This window comes from Aedes aegypti, chromosome 1 (genome assembly GCF_002204515.2).
Source record: "Aedes aegypti strain LVP_AGWG chromosome 1, AaegL5.0 Primary Assembly, whole genome shotgun sequence".
NCBI classification, from domain to species: domain Eukaryota; kingdom Metazoa; phylum Arthropoda; class Insecta; order Diptera; family Culicidae; genus Aedes; species Aedes aegypti.
The window spans coordinates 179,617,246-179,639,586 of NC_035107.1; the positions used below are offsets into that span (position 1 = coordinate 179,617,246).

The 22,341-nt window shown below is 43.8% G+C and overlaps 1 protein-coding gene across 2 annotated transcripts in view; it reads left to right on the forward strand.

Annotated features, from left to right (window-relative positions):
- Positions 1–22,341, forward strand: part of LOC5568153 (muscle segmentation homeobox) — a 70,270-nt gene that overhangs the window by 34,925 nt on the left and 13,004 nt on the right. The window contains exon 2 of one of the 2 annotated variants that reach the window (XM_021854436.1): positions 15,542–15,568. The exons of the other annotated variant lie outside the window; for it this stretch is intronic. Within the exon in view, the coding sequence (XP_021710128.1) occupies positions 15,542–15,568 (27 nt within the window). The remainder of the gene's footprint in view (positions 1–15,541; positions 15,569–22,341) is intronic. 2 annotated transcript variants of the gene reach the window in all.

Below are 22,341 nucleotides of genomic sequence, written 5' to 3' on the forward strand. Positions count from 1 at the left end.
TCTGCAAACTTTTACCACATATAAACAGACGTAACACCAACGAAATTTCCAGCGACCACTCATTTGCCGATCTCTTCACATTGACTATGTTATAAATCTCACTACCAGTGGCGCACCCATCGTTTTTCTTCGTGTTTGACGTTTCACGCTACCGCCATCTACAGGGTTGTTGCACAAAACAGTATTCCGTGCAACATGTTTACCAGGTGATGATGGTGTAAGCTGGGCGATGGATTTTAAAGAAATTTGTTCTGAAAGTTACGTCTGTTTGTCCGTGTTTTTACTGCTGTGGGAAATTTAGTGAATATTTCTTTAGGGACCTCCGTGCTGTTTTATATGCATAATTCTGCGGAAACTTCTGTGACGCATCTCCGTGGAGACTTCTTTGAAAACTGTTTAGGAGACTTTTATTGAGATTTCCGTGGAGGCTTTTGTAGAGACTTCTGTGAAGACATCTGAAGAGACTTCTATGTCGAAATTTTGTTGAATCGTCTTCTGTGGAGACTTTTCTAACGGCTTCAGTGAAGAACTTTGTGAAGACTCCTGTTTGGTTGTCTTACAATATTTCTGTTGTATGAAAATCTCTGTGAAGATCACTTGGACCACCCCCGTTATCGCAGTGAAGACCACTGTATACCTTCTTTGGAGACCTTAATGCAGATCCATGTAGAGTTTCCTGTATACACTTCTGTGCAGTTTATTGTGGAGACTTTTGTAGCGACTCCTGATGGAAAAAAACATGTTTTTTTGTCAGCCTCATAAGCCAACAATCATCTTCATTCGCAAAAACCTCATCCAAATCGTAGAATTCAAATCATCCACCCCAGGCATTTTCCACTTTAACCAATTCATTAAGTGCAATCAAATAAATAACTATCTCATGGTAGTATTTTGAAATTGTTTATCGGCATATCGGTCTATTTTGCTCAAAGTAAGAGGGAGCATGGAGAAGAAAGCATTGAATACTAGATGGATAGGAACCGTAAGGGAACGGCGAGAGAAATTGGATTAGATGTTGAAGAGGGCATACCATATGAAACAGTATTACTTGAAACGTCACTTCCTTGTGGCTAACGTCCCCTATGGGAACGGCTTGGGTGTGTTTTGCGAATGACACTACCAAGACAGCCAAAAGGAAGGAGGTCTCAAGCGCCCTAATACTGTTTGGCGATCAAGCAGGTTCTATCGATCGATGGCTTATATTATTGGGGAATCATTACACAATCATGGATGGTTTGTCCATATCATGTGTATTTCTCCCCGATAAGCCACACACATGATCATTATTTATGAACTGCGTTTTTATCTTTTTAGCCGTTTGTTATTTTACATACAAAGGTATCGACCGTGATGATTTTATCTCATGGTAGTTTCTTCCAAAGTACCCAGCAGACGAGAGCAGCATGCCCGGTTGTGATTATGTTATAAATTTCGCACCATCGCGTTCCTCTTTCGCCGGTCTCAAGTGCGAGACGATCACCGAAGTCGCGCGTGAACAACAAAAGGCAAATCTTTTGACAAATAGTCCTACACACGAGATAATGCCACCATACAACCGTTTAGCCTAAGGCTTTGGCGTTTGGTTGCGGCTGTTTTCGGCTGGCGATTGTGCGGATTTTTGTGTTTTTCGAACAGATTCGATCGACACCGGAGGAATTCCGATAGCAAATTCCCCGGTTTTTGGCTGTTTGATGTTGTTGCTGCTGGTTTCCGTCGAAAATAGTCATCACACGATCGGATCGGTTTCTTCTCACAGCAGAGTAGCAGCGGCCCGGCGGCGTGATGGGTGACACATGGGTTGCCGAATTTAATGGAAATGGTGCATGGAGTGTAGAAAATAACAGATACAAGGGAGTATGATTTCTATTACGATTTGGATCAAGAAAATTAGCACTTTTAATATTTAAGCATTTTTGATACGCATTACCCTAGTTTTTGCTCTTTGTTTTCTCGTTACTCTGCTTCATATTCATTTTTATTACTTATCGCCTAGGGTATACCTGTATGTTGTATGCTAACTTTCTCGCAAAACTTTAATATACAAATGGGAAAATTCAACCAAATGTTCGTATGCCTTGGGTAATTCCGTTGGTAAAGGACTTACTCGAAGGAAGAATAAATTTCTCATTAAATTAAAATTGAAATAATTTGTTCGATTTCCCACAGAAGATTCAACCAATCGCCTTGTTCAAAATGCCTCACTTTACTGAATCTACATGTACCAGCAGCATTAGCGGCATGAGCGCTTTTGTCTGCTGCCAAATATGTGAAATTTTAGCCCCTCTAAACCGTGGCATGTTTTCTGTCTCCCAACCCGCTCGTCAATCCCCCAATATGTTTCTTTAGTTTGCCACGACATATCGATGGGCATCGCAGGCAACTCGTCGTTCACAGTAGCTCTTCAGTCGGAGCAACAGGCTACAGTTGCCCTTAACCTCAAACTGCGATGCTTCTGCTGAAGCTGCTGCTACAAAATCGCTTTGATGTTTCTCGCAGTGTCGACTACCTATCTACCTACCTACCGATTTGGTATTTAACGTGTGACTCACCAACACTGCCGCATCCCGCACAAAGCCCGATGAATGCAGCTCATTTTAATTTGATTCTAATTGAAAAAGAGGGTCACACACCATTTAATTAGCGAACGATTTCGAACTCCGAAGGTTTCACTCGTCACCACTCGGAGGTATCCTTGCATCTCGTTCTCGCTGTGGTGGAATATCTGCGCCGGCGCTGACTCCCCTCCCTCTCTATGGGTGAGGTTGTCCATAGGGAAGAATGCTATGCTGGTGGGGTGTTTGGTATGCTGGTAGTGGTGACACGCCACACATATTAACCGGGATCATGCTAGGGTAGGTACTAGTGAGCGATACCCTTTTATGGGAACGGATCAAATGTCCGTATCCTGGTTGTGCGGATGCTGGGCAATAATTTTCAACGTAATTTCTTCTGACGAGGTTGGCTTGCTTGGAAGAAGGTCAACAGCGATACAAAACGGAAACTCATTATATTTTGTACTGATTAGATGAGAAATAGAAGTGAGTACACCAATCATGGCTAAAGTTAGTGAGTAATTGGTTTTCAAGCTTGATTATTTGCAATCCACTTTCCAGTATAGCCATAGTTTTCTGGAATCATTTTAGTGGTTTTCTACGACTTTGTAGATATTTCTCCATTTAAGGAACGATTAAAAAGAGGTTAACCTTCCAGTCGTCGCGCGGTTTGTCACCGTCAGAACTACCACGCTGCAGCTGTGTACGAAAAACGACGTTTTTTTCACCTGTGTTGTACAAAATACAACAGCGCGACGACTGAAGTGTTAAAGAATGGTAGACCCGTGCTTTTCATCATACTTCGTAGTTGCATTCTGTTCTAATCAATAGACAAGAAAAAGTTTTCCAAACCTCAATCATTATTGCCACGTATAATAAACGTGAGGTGCCATTTATGCCATCCCACATGATACCGTAGACGCTGTGGTATAACCGGTCTGCAGTCGTCGAGAAGAATACTATATAAATTCTTGCTCTTTCCCCTCGCTCAATCACTGGGATCGTTGTTGATCTCATATACTTTCTTAAGTACTGGTTGTTCCCTACAGCTGGCCTGACATTACTAGATTAGCGACCGTTGGCTGAACCGTGAAACTCAAGCTTTGCGAACTGTTGAACAGGAGCGTCCAAGTTGAACCTAAGATGAAATCGAAATACACTGAATATTTTTGCCGACATCCAGATCGGTCTGAGGGTTGCTGTTGAGCTATTCAGTATTTCGGAAGCATCCTGCTGAATTGCAAACACTTCGCAGCCCTATCGGATATTGACCTTGGAGTTAACGGGTTTCCTGTTGCTCTTATAAAACATTCAAGGATTGGAGAAACAAAAAAGTAGATTGGAGAAACAAAAAAGTAGATTGGAGTACCTTGTATCTTTCAATTCCGCCCTAAGTGCTTATCTTTGACGGATACGCGTATTTCGACTACCACTACTCTTGATTGCCGAGTTATTGGTCATGATTCAGGATAGAACATTCATCGGTAGGTGGTAAATGGGTGAATCGTGCTCTAGGAAAATCTGCTATGTCTGGTCACTGTGCTTATTTGATAGATAATCTACCGAAGCGGTCGATTTGGGCGTGAGCATACTCCCTCCGGGCTGACAAGAACTCGTACGAAGCACTGACATACTGATGTCAGTTGTTTTCTCTGGGTTCCGATTGGTCGTAGCAGAGTCTTTCTTCCTTCGTCGGTTGAAGGACATAAAGCGCTACAGGGTTGGTTCCGACGATGGACGATTCCCCATCGACCAGTGGGAGTTCTCCATGTGGATTCGCTGAACTACACACCAGGTCTGTCCATTTTCGAGCTGATGCAAGAATCGAAACGGCTCAATCTCCGGCTGCGCAGCATAACACATCGTATGCACGCTGTAGGACGTCCTCTGCTCGATGGAATGTAGCTGGATTCTTGGCAATCGACGCTGAATGACACGTTGCTATGTGTCCGTTAGTGTCTCCGGTCGTCCCTTCCTTGGTGAGCGCACATTAACGCTGATCGAGAGCTGTGAGTTGCAAGCCATTGCTACTCGATGCCAGGCTTCCTGAGTTGGTGTCCTTTTCGGCAGTTGGACTCATTTTGCTTGGAAGAAGTCGTATAGTTGTTCAGCAGACTCAGTCCAAACAACAGGTTGCTCCACTGCTGGACCGGTTCAGAGAGACGCAGGTTGAGACATTCCTCTTGTTGATTAACCAGCATGAGCCAGTTCAACAAACCAGTATGCGCTTCAAATATGGGCTCCACTTGGTTAGCCACAGTGCCATGCCGATTTCCACAGGATGCCAGGTTACACTCTTCACGGTCGAAATCCGGTTGTGCAGTAGATGACACCTCGTGAAGAATCTGGGTCGCACAGGACTGATCAGAGTGTTCCTTCTGAACGGACTCTGACTCCTCGTCCTCCTTAGGTCACTGACTGTGCTCAATCAATGGGATGTCTGCGGTAGTCTCTGTGTGAAATGACATATAAACATAGGACGGTCCAAACAGATCATTCAAAATGGGTTTTAAATGGTGTGACTGCTCTCCACTAGAATGTGTGGACTGCTTTTTAGTAGCGGAATCAACGTGTTCAGCACATGCGACGGATTGATGGTTTCACAGCTGGCTGATTGAACGGCTCCTCCTGAGCCGACTCCTAACGGTGTTCCGGGCAGTCACTTCGCTGGTGTTCCCTGATTGCTGGCACGTCGGACGTCCTAGTACGTTTCGGTGACTCCACTCTGGGCGAATCAGAGAGTACTTGCTCCTCTTGAGCGTTCTGCAGTTGGATGTCAGTCCAATCGCAACCTGACCGTGAGTCGGCACAGCAAGATTCGGATACCTTTTCCTTGGTGGGCTCTACCAGACGATGAAACCGAAATGCCTTGGAATTCAAAATGCCTGGGAATTGACTGCTCGAGCAGGTGTCACTGCTTTACTCGGCACATTTGCGCAAGACGGGTTGAAGCATTCTATTTGAGCAGACTCCGTCCGGTAACGACGATTCAACGAGCGTGCTCACGGTGGACGGCTTCGACTGGATCCTGGGTTTCACAGTGATGTACGAATCAGAGAGCTCTCTCTGAGCAGACTCTGACTGTAATCTGTCTCGCGATTTCACTGGCGAATTACAAGGGATTCCAGTGCAGTCCGGTTGCTTCCTGCTGGACGGATGATGTACTCTCGATAGTACATACCCAGCCTCTTATCGTACGCTCGTAGCAGGGATGATCTTGTCTTGGATAGATCATCCTTCGCCTCCTCCAAGTTACGGATAATGTACGTGACCTTGCGGGTGACTTGGTCACGTAGATGGGTATGTTTCTGAATCTCATCCATGCGGGGTGTCACTGCTCATGGGGTAGATCAACTGGGATTCCTCACTGTCAGTCGGCTCACTGACTAGTTGGACCTTCTCGAATGGTCACCTTGTTGACTACGGCACCTCTTCAACAGATGCCGTATCTACTGCACGCCTAGTTATCCAGGGAAATGAGGTCTTCTACTGATACCCTAGTTGATTAGCAGAAGCCTTCGCTGTTACCGATCGCCTCACAGACCGGTAGATGCATCTCACTACTGTGCGCCTCGACTCTCGCTGATCGGTATGAATCTCTGGCGGTCTGTTGTGCAGAGATTCCACACCTTCGGTACCAATCGTCACGTTGATCGGCGGGGATTCCTCGGCTGGTCTATGACCAGGGGCAGCAATGAGACCGAACAACTCCTTGATTGGCGGGAATTTCTCCGATGGTCGCCTCGATGACCAGGGTAAACGGGTCCTGCTTCTATTGTGCTCCTCGATGACCAATAGAAGGTTTCGAGGGTGCCAATCCGCTCGAAGATCGGCAAGGATGTCACCATTTGCTTTTGCTACTGCAATCATTTCTCGACTTCTTTGTCTTAGCTAAACTGAATTACGACACTTCACAGTTGCAAAAAGGCAGAGTTTCACATTATCTCAGTCACCCTTCATATTAATCAAGCGGAGTAATTCACCAACTGTGAGTTTAATTAACTATATAAGTCAGGCCCACTTCCAAACTAGGTGGATGCATTCCGCTCTCTATCCCATTAGGTCCCAAAAATAGTTTGTGGCACATATTTTTTCCTTCCAATTCGGGTGAGGTTATCGTAAAAAATAACCCTTTCCCTGACGCCAGCCGTTCGGGTCGCATTCGGTCGAACTTCCGAAGAGCATCAAAGGGATTCCGTGCTCATAAATAAGCAAAGAGAACTTATCAAAGGTGACAATCAACTCGTATAGTTTTTGATGTTCTTTTTTTTGTTTGTTTCTGTAGGGATGCGGAACATCTGCATGTTGGTGTTTTCTTCGGTTTTGTTTTCCCTTTTGTTGAGTAATGTGGAAAATGGTGGACGCGACAATCCTTATTAGGATTCTGTAATTAAGTTTATATCCTCATCAAACACCCTTCCTGGTAATGGTTATGGTTCGAAAGGGTTGATAATTAGATTTCTGTGAGGTAAGAGGAAAACGGTAAAGCCATTTTATATGTTTTTTTTTTTTTTTTTCTCTGTTCGGATGCGCCACTGCGACCAGTATTTAGATCTATTGTGGCATTACCCGTATCCTTAGTGTATAGTGCATGTCGCATTACTCCATTTCCATTGATAGGTAATGAAGCATCGATTTCTGTACAGTTCTTGCTTTGATTCCTCAGATATTGATACAAATCGACTATGATGAAAAGATCCCGCTATTTACACCCTTCAGAGAAATTTACATCTCAGCGAAGGCGCGCCCCTTAGCAAACATAATCGATTAAATTTCTGAGAAACCAAATCGATACTACTGATATTTGACCATGCAACGGAACTCTAGTCCCATCCTTGTTTCGCTTTTAGTTTAGTCCCAGAAAAATACTAGAAAAAAGGGGCTTTATGCTAGCAGCAAAACCAAATCAAGCTAGAAAATTTGTGTAGTAATCAGAATTCACGTGAGTCCTTGAATTACCAGTACTTACAGTCCTTGTTGAGTTAATACTCATGATTGTTATCCTGGCTTCAAGTGTAGTCTCGGGACTGACCAACTCCGAGTCTTTAACCATCTGCTAGGTAAAATAGATTAATTTTCAGAAACTGTTGCCAGTAACAAGGACTTTGTACCGCGAATCCTTGAATTACCAGAACATATTACCCTAGCCCGACAAACAAGATGAGACTAGGGTTCAAATTGGTAGATCTTACCTCGTAACGCACCACGAAAAGGTGATCTACCCGCGTTACGGGACATTTTATATGTTTCTATGATATGAATGAAATTGGCGGCAGAATTTTGTAACATCTTGGCTCTTCAATGCAAAAAAGGAATTAGAAAATGCGGTTTTGTAATATAATTTCATTATAAATGGAGAAAAGCTAGTAATTATAATAATAGAAATTCATTTATCCATTTTCTGTGAAACTTAAACGTTTCAGTCATGCATCTAGACGTAAAGAATGCCTTGTTTCCCGAACAGTCTTTCTACACTATAGTTTAGTCAGTCAGTAGCAAATTACCCCTTATTTCATAAAACTCCCTGAACCCAGCAAATTAAATTAAATCACCCATTGCAAGAGTACATCCACAAGTTGGCATTAATTCACAAACTAATTACAATAAACAATAAAAAGCAGCAACAACAGCCAAGAAGCAAACAATCTTGCGCTGTAAACCAACAAAACTACACGCACACGACCAGTTCGGTGGAAGCACGCCCTCTACCTTCACCGGCTGCCGGATTGGAGACTCTGGATTGCGTGTCGGGGTGCCATTATCGGCCTACGACGAATCCCAGCGGCAGAGACTGCATGGCTCGTTCCCGTCTACTTCCACCACCGCCACCATCGTCTACCCAATCGGCAACGAACCGCTGACCGGTGGAAGTGATTTGAAATTATTATTACATTAATTTGATACTTGTTTATAATAAAAGAAAACATGGAATAATACTGTTGTTAATTTATTTGTTATTATAATTTTTAAGTAGCCACTTTAGTTGGACCGATTTTCTTTTCGGTCATCTCTCGCACTGGTTTTCGTTTGGCTGTTGCGTTGCAATACAGCTGTTAACCAAGGTTGTTGCGAGGCTTGAAGCTAAATTTGTTCGACTGCTACTGGGATGCGTTTCACGATTTTTTCTTTCTTTTTTTTTGGTTCATTTATGCGACGAAAATTCGGTAGTAGATTCGCTTGCCAGATTAAGTCCCGAGTGACATATTTTTCTTTGGTTTTTCGGTCTCGTTTCGTGCGTTGGCTGTGTGTAGCAGATTGGAATCTGTCGGGATGTTTAATTGGACTGATTTTTTTTGCCTGATTTGGGAGAACATTTGAATTTGGAACATGAAGATGAAAATCGTTAAAAAATGGCTTGTGATTGGGAAGAGATAGTTCTGCTGGGAAAGTTTGTCGGAGATTGACAGCAGTTGGCATGTCTTACAGTTTTAAGAAGTTATCTACAAATAATTGAGCGTACAGAGATTGATGCAAGTGAAGTAATGTAGAGCGAGGGTAACACAATTTATGGTGGTTACTCGAAGTGCTCCCTAAGTAAGGTTTGAATCATGTGACTGTAGCGCAAAAAAATGACGAGAAGGTTCGAGTAACAATTCATATAAAAAACTTGCTGCTTAGAAATAACTTTTTCAAGGAAAACATTATCGATCAGGATAAGGCCTCTTCTTACGTAGAAGTCGGCTCCATGCATTTTGAAGTCCACAGATCGTCCTCCTCCTACTACCGCTTTTCTGCCCCTTCTCTGTGTCATACAGTAGAATCCTACCATCAAAATAGCTAGAAGCTTACACAACTGCACCGGTACCTTGCGGCGATGAAGAGCGTGGGCTACTGCTTCCCAGCTTGCGCTGTTGAACGCATTCTTCACATCCAGAGTGACAACCTAAATCCAAACTGGCTGTTTGACAGGCCGTCCTAACATTCCGTATACGTTACTAGACTGTTGACGTATCTAGTAGACAGGTAGGTCTATACGCCGACGGGTCACCTGGGGTTTCTCCGCCTTTGATAGTAGCACCAATTGCTGTCGCTTCCATACATCCGGGAAGATGCCTTGATCATAGTTCTGAACATGCCCGGATCCTCATTCACTGCCGGTTTTATGGCAACATTTGGGATACCATTTGGGAAACTTCGCCCCACCTTTCAGGCTTCTCTGCAAACGTAGAAGGTTCTCTGAATGGGTGTACCCACAAATCTGTGTTGAATACTGGTAGCTGCCAATAAATAGTGGCCAATCGATCAGATCGCCGGAGAAGAAGTACCAGCAGTTGAGCTAGAACGATTCTCTTGGTGGGAGTTGTTGCTGCGGAGCGTAGCGTACGTTGTGTGGTTCATCGACATGGATGAGCTACAGAAAGCTGAACGGTGCTTGTGGCGAATAGCACAATTTGCAGTGGCGACATGATAACGAGCTGCAGCTGATACGTGAAAAGCGGTTGGGCTAGAGAAACATCTAGCAAATCCGATCCTTTTGCAGGGGCTGGTGGACAAGCTACCAGCGACGGTAAGATCCAGCAGGGTGCTTCATTAAGAGCATGATCCAATGGTGGATCTGAACGTATTCAGCAACTACATGGCGAACGCGTTGTCGGCGGCTAGTGGCGTTACGCAGCTTGCAAGCATCCCACGAAAAGCTGGCAAAGAAGAACGAATATCAGAGCAGCCGAAAGCAAATCGCCGAGAAGAGACACAAAAAGCTGGAACCGGTATCAACAGTGGACAGCTGAACGTCGAGACTCACCAACTCGAAAACTGATCGTCGTTCAAAGGGCTGGATCTAGACGGCAGATGGAAGGCAGTGAAGGCAAACAAACTGTGCGCTCGTTGTCTCACGTCACATGTTCGATGGCCATGTAAAGGAGAGGAGTATGCGGAATCAACGACTGCCCAAAGCGACATGATCGTTTGCTTCTCTTCGAACCTCCAGTGACTTCCAAGACTACTAGTGCGGTGGTTTCAGTTCATCGTCAACTGCCGTCATCCACGCTCTTCCACATCCTGCCAGTGACCTTGTTCGGGGCAGAGGGACAGTTCAACACCTTCGCATTTCTAGACGACGAATCGTCAGTAACACTCGTTGAGCGATCGATCGCTGAAGCTCTTGGTGCCAGCGGAGAAGTTGAGACTTGGAACTTCGAGTGGTCTGTAGGTATTACCAAAACGATCGCTGGAACAAAGGTCGTCACGTTTTCACAAATTTCCGAGGCTGGGGTTAACAAGCGGTACAAGTTGTCCGAGGTCTACACAACTGACAATCTCGGCTTACCACAGCAGACCACAGACTACGCTGAGCTTGCTAATCGATACAAGCATCTCAAAAAGCTTCAGGTGTACTGTACCAGGAATCCTAACTGGATAAAGCAATGTTCATCTTCTCGCTACACTCAAGTTGCGTGAAGAAAAGTTGAATTAAGGGGACAGGATCCGTCATTGATTTCGGAATTTTCAAAAGCAGTTTTTTCATTCATAATCAAGAAAATATACAGGGAAATGTGTTCAATGTATTCTATTCCCCAACAGAAACACAGTGAACACATTTTCATCGAATAATTTTCAGTTTTGAACAGAAAAACTGCTTTTGAAGTTTCGATGATGCCAATGATTATGATGACGGAGCGTTGAACGTTAACCGATTATCACGAAGGCCAGGATTGAATGGGCAGTGTGTGGCATTCTTCGGAAGACAAGAGCTAACGCAATACGGTATTCCGCACGAGGTGATTGCTGAGTTGACGGGCGTATACAGGAAGCTGGCTTCGTGGACTTCGATGCTAGGAATCCAATGATTTAACCTAGATGAAATCGTGTGACTATTCCACTACTAACATGGTATCACCTGAAGTTCCAGCATGCAAACGATAAAACGATGGTAAACCAATTCAGGCTGCGTTATCACATACCAAGATTAAGAGTTCAGGTTCGCCTTGTGACGAAACAGTGCATGTTCCAGTAATACCAAAAATAGGACCGCTCCCAAAAGCCAAATTAGTGCCGTTTTGTCGTCACATTACTATGGTCGGAATCCACTATTTCGGACGTTACAAAGTACGATCACCAACAGGAACATGTACATTGAAGCGGTCGGTTGTCTTATTTACCTGCTTGACAATCAGAGCAGTACATGTAGAAACTGCAGCCAAACTATCGACGGACTCCTGCAAGAAATCGATTCGGCGATTCATCGGACGCAAAGGTGCTCCACGTGAATTCTTCTCGAACAATGGTACAAATTTCGTTGTTGCGAGCGGAGAGTTGGCCTCATAAATACGGACGATCATTGGAAAAATCAGCAGCACGTTCACTGACGTCAAGATACAGAGGCAGCTCAACCCTCCATCGGCACCGCACATGGTGCACTCGTTCAAAACCGCTTTAGGAGCCCTTCCGATCGTTTGCCTGTTAGATGAAGAAGCGTTCGCTACGGTACTCGTTAAGGTGGAATCTATGATCAATTCCAGACCACTGTCCTTCATCACGCTGGAGACCGCTGCATACGAATCTTTGGTGTACAACCACCTGTAGACGAAAAAGCTGCAATCCGTAATAGCTGGAGTATGATTCAAAACACACTGGAAGAATACCTTCCTACCCTAACCCGGAGAACAAAGTGATTCAAAGACGTCTGGCCGATACGAGAGGATGATTGCTAGTAGTTGCCGGGAATGTTAGGAAACGTTGGCAAAGGGGGCGAGTAGTACAAACATATTCGGGTAAGAATGGTACAGTACGAAGGCCCGATGTGCAGACATCCTGGGGAATCCTACACTGCCCTACGCCTCTACCTTTACCCAAGTAACCACTAGCTCGCTAATTCGCCTTTTTGGCCTTATAGGGCTATTACACGGCTAATTTAGGGCATGTCAGCTGTATAATAGCAGTATATTGGCAAGCAGGGTGAATTATATTGCTATTTGGTTATTTGGGTAAACCTGGTCTGCTATCTGTTCAGATGTTCGACCGACAATGAATATACCATCCGCGAAGCAAACAAATTGATAGGATATGTTGAAAATCGTTGCTCGGCTGATACGGCTCTCCTCATGATTCTGTAATAGTTCCCTTAATTGGATTGAAACGATTTCGATTGTCCGTCTGAACAATTGGTGCTATTGAAATTTCGAACTCTTCACATCAATGTTAAAGTTTGCGCAGTGTTGTTGTTGCTGCTTTTCAATATTTTGGGGTTTTCGATCTCAATATGGTGGAACGCCTTAGAACTTTTCGAAAGCAGTCTCGCCCTTTGATCCCACGTCAAGGCCTCTGGAATGATTCCACCCTTCAGCACATCCAGTTCATCGCTCAAAACATGCAAATCACAGTTTAATGAGTGAACCGTACCAGCAGCGACCGCCTAGGTATGTAAATTCGACCAAATCATGCTATAGGTCCTCGCCTCTAACAAATTACTAGCGTGCAAAGCTCTTCAACTCTCTGCGCCCCCTCGCGCCTATCTCGCCCGAACATTGCATGCGATAGTCAATTGAAAAGGCTATAAAATTAATTTATTAAACTGCAATTTACACGTTGTGCAGTACCCGTAAAGAGCGCGCACATACAGCCGCAAGCAGCTTCGGCAAAACGCTTCTTTGTTGTCGCTTTCTGCTGCTTCTGTTGATGCACACGGCACAATATTGGGCGATCGCGGAAATGGATTCGATAAATCAGAGCAAACGATTTGTTAACTAATCTATTACCGTAATCCGGGGTAACATTGATCATTTTTCTAAATGTTTCTTCAATATTTCGTTTAAAAATGCAAATGTTGCAGGTTTTATATTTTTAAAACAAGTACTGCCACCCATAGCTCGAGACTATATACTGTATTTTGTTTATTGAAAGATTTAAGCATGTTGAAAAAAATGTTTTAGGCGATTTTTTTATTTAGTTGATATGGGGTAACATTGATCACCTTTATAAACAACATTCGGTAATAAAGAAAATGTCGTTACTTACTTAAATCATGGCCCCTGAAGCCGAAAATGAAGACCAAGCGCTTACAAGTCATTTACTTTTTGAGTTATTTTAAAATTAAAAACACCTCGAACCACGGAATACGCCTAAAGGTAGGCAATTTCCTAAGGGAATTTTACATTCCTAACAGTAATTCAGTAATGTTGCCTAATTGAGCATACTTATAAGAGTTTTGACAACGGAATCGTTTTCGGCGATGTCATTTTTAGTAAGTCATTTTTAGTAAGCTTATGAATATAAGAAAGAGAAGCACCATTCATGATTTGAAAATGTTTCATCAATAAATGATAATACGAACTTTTGATGAGGTGAGTCATTCCGATCAATGTTACCCCGCTGATCAATGATACCCCGGATTACGGTACATGAAAACTGGTCGTTGAATCGTGATTTTTTGGTATTATTGTGTTTTGGCCCTTAAAAATTGCATGAGAGCATGAGCACCCTGGCCCATAGAAATTCACTTAATTGTCGTAATGTATCATTATTTTATACCGCCGATTACTAATAAAATGCCTTTAGATAGCGAATGTGTCAATTAATACACGGAAAAATCGTGGCCGGATTCATTAATAAAAAGTCATGACATCATAGAATTTTATGTATGGATTCAACAAATATAAACTAGAATCCAAATTTAAGAATAATGTTAGTTTTCATGAAATGAGTTCATGATTGCAGAATCTTGAATCATGATTTTATGACCGTAACAGGCTATCGACATGATGGAGACACCATCTTCTATGGTGACAGAGGGCTCGATTGGCTTGTCAGATAGATCAGGCCCGGGACATCCTGTCTACTGCGAATCGCTGCAGTTGATATAGGGCATGTCCATTGCCTGGAACGAAATTACCAATTTTCATTGATTACTAAAATCAATGAATTTCTTCCTGATTTAAATTTCCCTTCACTAAAAATTGAAAACGTAACGCACAGCTGACGTTACGGCGAAGTATTCATGAGTTCATGACATTTGGTCATGGTGTATATTCATAACATGAACTTCATAACATGAAGTCGAGTCTAGTACACGACACTGAAGACGGCCTTACAGTTGAAGTCGAAATACGTTTATCTGTCAAAGGATAGAAACTCTAGTGGAATTAAATGGTACAGTACTGAATTCGTATTTTTGTTTACTTATGGAAATACACTTTCCTCCCGAAATCTTGACTTTATTCTTTATTTAAAGTGTCGCATCTTTTCCCACGTATGACTAAAAATACAACACGTTTGTTAGAATGCGTGCTATTATCTTGCTCATCTATCACTCTAGTTGTACAGAAGAGCCAAAACCTCGATCAACCTTGTCCAAGTTCGCCCAATGCTAACCCCAAAGCACACCGCAGTTCTGCATGGCACATATTTACATGCATTGCACTCTCTATGAACATCACGATGCGACGACGACGACGACGGCGACGGTGTTGGCACTCGTTGTCGTCACTGTCATCGTTTTTTTTTTCGCCAAAACCTGTTCCAGGTTATGCTGTTACTGCCGCGCCGCTGCTGCAAACAAAAGTGCAAAAGTGAAAATTATCGAGCTAAATAGGAGAGCCACCGAAACCGAACGCAACTGCAGTGCAGACAACCGATTTGCTGCGGTACGCCCGCCATCAACGCCGCCGCTGCTGTGGATGTGACGTGACGTCCAGCCGTAAGGGAGGGGTAAAGTGGTAATGGCTGCGCGTTGACCACACCATCTGTTGTTGGTACTGTTGCGGTTGCTGTTTGGGGCCAAACGAGATGGTGCGGGTGTTGGTTGGTTCAGGTTTCTGTTGTACCAAGAGGAGGTGGGCCTAGCCTTTATTTGCTGCATTCACACCTTGCGCGTACCGAATGGCTCCCCACAGTCACCATACTTCATGGGGCAGTTGCAAATGCACTCTGCGATGGCTCCGTCAGGGTTGAAGTTTGAGCAGAGGGACAGCCTTTACCCAATTTAATGACGTAACTTATTTCTGTTGATGCGATTTCGTTGTTAATGCGAATGTTGTTTCTTTTAATTTCAGCTTGCAGACAACTAGTTGCACTCTTTGGTATGTTATTTGAAAATTATTATGAACTTTTTATACTTATAATATTAATCTCATCGCAAGAATTGTCCTCTAACTCCTGACTGGAAAATAAGAACCGGTTATGTCAGTCCCCACTGGTTATACGGTGGTTTCATAAACCAATTTTTGGTCCCTTCGAAATTTCTACCCATTGTCACAAAGACACTGACTTCAACACTGTAATATTTGCATTCAATTAACACACTATTTGAGTTAGTGTCGGAAATGCACCCAACAAAACCGGATACTGCCGCTCGGGGTCTGCGCTACGAAGTCATTCCATTGTGGTTGCAGCATCGGCAGCTCCTATCCAGAGGCAGGTTCTTCTAGCTAGCAACCTATCCAGCAAGTGCGAAAATCTAAATGCAACAAATTAAATGCCGTCAATGGAATTTTGTAATGCCACAGCATTACGATATGCGACGCGGTGACGTTCCTCTCTATTCGCTAATCATCGCCAATGCATGTTTAGCTGCAATAAAATACTAACACATTTCTCTTTGTATTGGACGTGATTCGGACCATTTTTGGGCTGCTGGAACCCTACCACGCGATACTTGGATTCGTTTCGTGTTCCGATCAAACGCAGTTTCCCGTCGCAGCCCGTCGATTTGCATTTCTTGGTTCCGTTACTGGACGTTGTCGCAAATGCGAGAGAAAAAAAAGGCCGAAGAGCGATATGAATGTAATTAATTTTAATTGAGTAATGTTGGGGAGCACCTCAGCCGTGCAGCTGTACAAGAGCCCATTGCAAACAACTCACAAGTGCGCCGTTCAATACCCGTTTGCATATAAAGGCATGGGGAGATCTTTCTTTCTCCAACCAACGACACGGTTACAACTGAGTACAAATAGTTTTATCTGTCAGTTGAATGGTGTTCCATTTGCCTATTAGATGCCTGATGATGGAGGAGCCGGAGAGTCGGGGAGGTCGGCCAAGAAGGATGATTACTTAATTAAGCGATTCCGAAAGAGTGCTATCGACTGCTCACTTTGGATTGAGCAACAACGCCGCCCGCCATTAGGTACTGCTAGCTCAGTCACACCGCTGCTAGAGCGAGAGAAAAACAATAAAACACAATTAATCACCGTTGGCAATAATTAATGGTTAAATGGCTGAGAACGATCGATCGTGACCAGTCCTCCTAGGATCATGGCTGAATGGTTTTGAGCAACTTTATGTGTTCGACAGGGGAGCTAGCAAGTGAAATGATATCAACTCAGCATGTATTACGACTTTCCTAGTGATCATTTCATTAGAATTCGGGGGCATTATCTGAGGTATTCTTTGGACTCTGGTTGGATTTTATATCGCTGGAGGAGTAACAGGAATCGGATGAGATCAGAAATTGCTATGGCGTGTTTTGTTGTCCAACACTTTCAATTTCTAACAATCAATTGATCTTTGCAAAAGATTCGGCTTCAAGCTCGCCTTTGTCATTATGCATCTCGTCTCAATAACTTCCTGACTAGAAAGTTCACTATTGTGGCTGGGCAAGTTTGCAGGGATCCATCTGCATCTGAGTTAACGGAGTGGTCAAATCAGACGTTGAATGGTCTCGATTCCTAGAACTTTCGGACGAATACTAAATAGTGAATCGAACATTTGAGCAATACACAGTATTGTTTTTTTTTTCTTCTATAGAGCAGAAATTATATCTGCTTAAAAGCTCACCATTCTTTGCTAGCGAAGTCATCCTTAAACTTCAGTTCATCATCGTTGATCTCACCTTTATGGCAATTGATATAGCTTACAGGAATTGAATCCTGAGAAAATCTCTTACTTATCTCTCTCAGCAACAATCATGATTTGCAACACATCATGGGCGCCTGTTTATCGTATACTACTACAGCTCTGACTAGATCATGAAATAGCAGTGAATGATAAAACCATGATAAATATCACTAACAAGAGTTCGCCGAGGTTCGGCGTCGACATTCTACCGAAGTGCTACGCCGACAAAGGAATTCCTTATGCATCGGCGAAGCACTAAATTAGAATGCCGACGCCGAACTTCGCCGAAATTTTGACTGCCGAACTTCTAATTGTCACTCGAATTCTCAATACAACTGGCGATACCTTTCCGATCATGGACCGCTACATATGGGACGTTTTTCTTTGCTTGCTTTGATCGTACTTCTAAATCAAATGAGAACGATTTCTGCAATGCCTGAGCTTCATGCTAAAAGCGAACGAGTTGTTAAACTCCATTTTTGTCGATACTGACTGATACTTATCCAGTTGACCAAACGTTTAGGGTTTCCAGCTCCAGATCATAGTGGTTTCTCTTAGAGTTAAATGAAAATTCAACAGGCTTGGTTGATGGTCTTACGATAACTGACAATATATTTCAAATTAACTTATACACTAATTCGTCCCCATAATGCTACAACTAGATAACTCGAAAATCAAAATTTTGAGATGTGCAACTTTGTAAATATGACCGTTTAACAAGGTGATGGTTATTCGCAGAGAATATGATTGGAAAATAAACTTCAAGTTATGCATATTGAATCACACGCTTATGAGCTGTAGATATTTTTCAGATCTAATTGAGAATAATATTTTGACATATTGAAGTCAAAAATTTCAAATTTCGAGTTATCTAGTTGTAGCATCAAGGGGATGAATTATTCCATGGTATGCTAAATATCACACTTGCACATGCGTCTTCTTCAACACTCTTTCTCAAGGATGATGTTCTGCAGGACGATTTCTTCCCTCATCTTCTTTAATTTGATCCGGCTCAAGGGTTTTGTTAGCACGTCAGCCAACATATCCTTAGTCGGACAATACTTCACTTCAACGATCCCAGACGTGTCCAAATCCCGGACGAAATTGTACCTGGCATCGATGTCTATCTGTCTGGTCCCACCTTCGGCGCTCAGCATCCTGATGCACCTTTGGTTGTCCTAGTAGGTGGTCCCTGGGCGTTGGACGTCCAAGCCAAGTCCTCGCATCAGCTTCAGCAACCACAATAACTCCTTGCTGGCTTCGGCTATTGCGACATATTTCGCTTTGGTGGAAGACAAAGTCACCCACTCCTGCTTCCGCGCTGTCCAACTTATGGTTCCTTCTCCAAGTTTGAACAAAAATCCGAAATTGAACTTCCGGTTGGTACTGTCGCCTGCCTAATTGGCGTCCGCATATCCCTCAAGATCGCCGCTTCCTCCAAGCTTCAACTTCTGTTAAGCAGTACCCTTGAAATACCGCATCGCTCGCTTTGCTTCGTTTGCTGAATACGCCCGATAAAAGACGTTATTATTTCCAGGTCAAGCAGTGTGCAAACGGCAAGGTAGAGTATCAGGTGTTGGTACTTTTCAGTAGTGGTCATTATCTTCTCCTCCTTTTGCTCTGCGGTGACGTATCCTGGATCCTTCGGAATCGATGATGGTTTCGCTTGCTTCATTTCGAATTTCGAAAGCATCATTTCTATGTAGCTCTCTTGACTGAGAAGAAAACTTCCATCCTCTTGCCGTTCGACGTGGATACCGAGGTAATTCTTCACATTACCCAGACAACTTATTTTGAAATTTCTTTCCAAACTCGCTTGTACTCTCTGTCGTTCTTGGTAACGATCAGCATGTCATCCACGTAGAGTAGGATAAACGATGATCAATCAGTGATCTTCGTGAAAAGGCAGTTGTCGGTTTCCGTGGCTTCATATCCCAACTCGTTCATAACGTGGGTGATATTCCGGTACCAGACCCTTCCAGCTTGCTTCAAGCCATACAAGCTCTTCCTCAAATGACATACCTCATCGGGATTTCCGGATTTGTATCCGGGCGGTGAAACATGACGAAAGCTTGCCTTCTTCGTGGTTCGATCGCCAATCCGACGCAAGCAGCTCCTTCTCCTCGTCGTCTGCTGGCTCACCGAGAACGTCCACGTCTGCAACGATAGGAAAGGATTTAGGTTTGGAATTGTCGGTCGATGGGAAGTGATATTCGATGATTCTTCCATTCACTTCTTTATCGGCTGCTGAACTAAGCGTCGGAAAGCATTACATTTCATTTTTTTTAGTTAACATCTAAACAGATAACACTGAATCGTTCGTGGCCGCATCTCTCCATCCTCGGTTTTGCCCCATGCTCGCCAAATCGATACGCACTTGATCCGTCTACCTAGCTCGCTGCGCTCCACGCCTTCTTGTACCAACCGGATCCGAAGCGAACACAATCTTTGCAGGGTTGTTGTCTGGCATTCTTGCAACATGCCCTGCTCATCGTATTCTTCCAGCTTTAACCACCTTCTGGATACTGGGTACACCGAAGAGTTGGGCGAGCTCGTGGTTCATCCTTCGTCGCCACACACCGTTCTCCTGCACACCGCCAAAGATCGTCCAAAGTACCCGACGTTCCAAGACTCCAAATGCTTGCAGGTCCTCCTTGAGCATCGTCCACGTTTCATGCCCGTAGAGGACTATCGGCCTTATGAGCGTTTTGTACATGGTACATTTGGTGCGGTGACGAATCTTTTTTGACCGCAGCTTCTTATGGAGGCCATAGTAGGCCCGACTTCCACTGATGATGCGCCTCCGTATTTCACGGCTAACGTTATTGTCGGCCATCAGCAAGGGTCCAAGGTAGACGAACTCGTCGTCCACCTCGAACGTATCCCCGTCTATCGTAACACTGCAACCTAGGCGAACCCTGTCGCGCTCGGCCCCACCAGCTAGCATGTACTTTATCTTAGTCGCATTTATCACCAGTCCAACTTTGCTGTCTCGCGTTTCAGGCGGGTGTACAGGTCTGCCATCATTTCAAATGTTTGGCCGATCATGTCCATATCATCCGCGAAGCATACAAATTGACTGGATCTCGTAAAAATCGTACCCCGGCTGTTAAGCTCGGCTTTCCGCATAACACCTTCTAGCGCAATATTGAACAACAGGCACAAAAGTCCATCACCTTGTCGTAGTCCCCGGCGAGATCCAAATGAACTGGAGTATTCGCCTTCTATAGTCGCTCTTATCAGTCTCGTGAGCTTCCCGGGAAAGCTGCTCTCGTCCATGATTTAATCGTTTTTGAAAGTAATTTCATCCGTGTTACGTATGTTTGTCTGTGTCAAAACTATTCGTTTTAGTTGAAAAACCCAATCTCTTTTTTAGTTAGTCGATTAGTAAGTTGGCTCAAGTACCATCAAGCATAACGGAGCCGAATTAATTCGGTTTCTTTTAAAACATCGTGTTTGTTTTTTGGGTAATCTTAATCTTGGGTTTGGCTAAGTCACAAATAATGAATTTCGAATAAATTGAAATATTGAATCAATCAGGATTTCCCACAAAAACAAGCAACTTTCCCCGTATGAAATACCTTCTTAAGTAAACACTCATGACACTCTTGATGAGCCCATTAATCGTCTTATAAATGACGCTTTCCCGTGGAAATTCACCATAACTCACCATCTGCCACCAACGAGTGGAATTCCCTCGGAATCGATCCGACAAACAGTTCTCTTAGCGCCTTGGGATGCATTCACTCACTTAACAACAAAGCATCGCCGCGGCGGCATGCTTGTTTCTCTGTCGGAAAAGTCGTTAATGTTATGACACGTTGTTTTGAGGTTGGTACCATCATCGGGAACCGGTGTGCGTTCCAATCCCAGTTTCGGCAACAGGAAAATTAATGAACTTGACACTGCTAAGCGATGGAAAAACTTTTGAAGCTACATAAATTTTCCCGGCATGGCATCAGGAGGAGGGGACCCACCAGATGATTTAGCACTAGTTTTAGAATTTTTTTTCCCGAAAAGGGAACAGTGTTCAAACCGACGGCTGACTAAGAGCTCAAGCTGTTCCACCTCATTAGTTAGCTATGCCCCAAAACGATTGGCTTCTCCGCGTGTTTCTTTTTCGGTTTCTTCTCCTTTTTTTTGTTCAGCGGATCGGAACTCGGTCCTGACAGCAGACGCAGCATCCACCAAGCATGTAGTCATCGATATGTTTATTTTTAATTCCTCTGTTAGGTCTCTTCTGGGACGACGGATGATGCTTATTTACGATCGTTGAAACGCTAGAACAAGTATTGAAATACTTCAAAAAATCATTGACTATCCATTGAGTTCCCGAATGACTAAAATAAGCATCACATTATGAAATTCACGTATATCAGAGAATGTGGAGCTTTTTCGTGCTTCTTCCGCTTCTTCATGAAAAAAAGTTATTAATTTTTGTCAAGACAAAACATACCATTATTTGCGATATTGCTCAAGCAACTCCGAGTGGCCACCTCGACCTGTCCCGTAGATGGATCGAATCCACATTTTTATCCCCATTCTGACTTCCTATGCGCAGCGTAACAAAAAGAACCATGGAAGTGCAATGCTACTAATAGACTATTAGCTTAAATTGATACTGTCAAGTTGGCAGCGAACCGAATGCGGTATGGAAGACGTGCGAGGAAGAGAACGGGACCGCGGCAGCCACTCTTCGGGAGTTAATTGAAAGGAAAACTCTTGAGTTTGTTGCACATCGATGAGCAGTGGAGAGCACTTCAGGAGACGATGAGATCCGCTCTTCAAGTGAGAGGTTAGGTTGCGTGGCAAAGCGAGGCGCGGTGGCAACACTGTGTGGCGAAGAGCGAGAGGGAAGTGCTAGGTGCGGCCAATAATGCGCTGGTTAAATAGCTGTTCGGATGAATGGTAACAGCGCAAAAGGCAATAGGGGAAGGGAGTAAGTGACACAATAAATTATAACCTCAATCGGATCGTTTCTGCGCCTCGCCAGCTGGGCAGAAGAATGGAGAGAGGGATG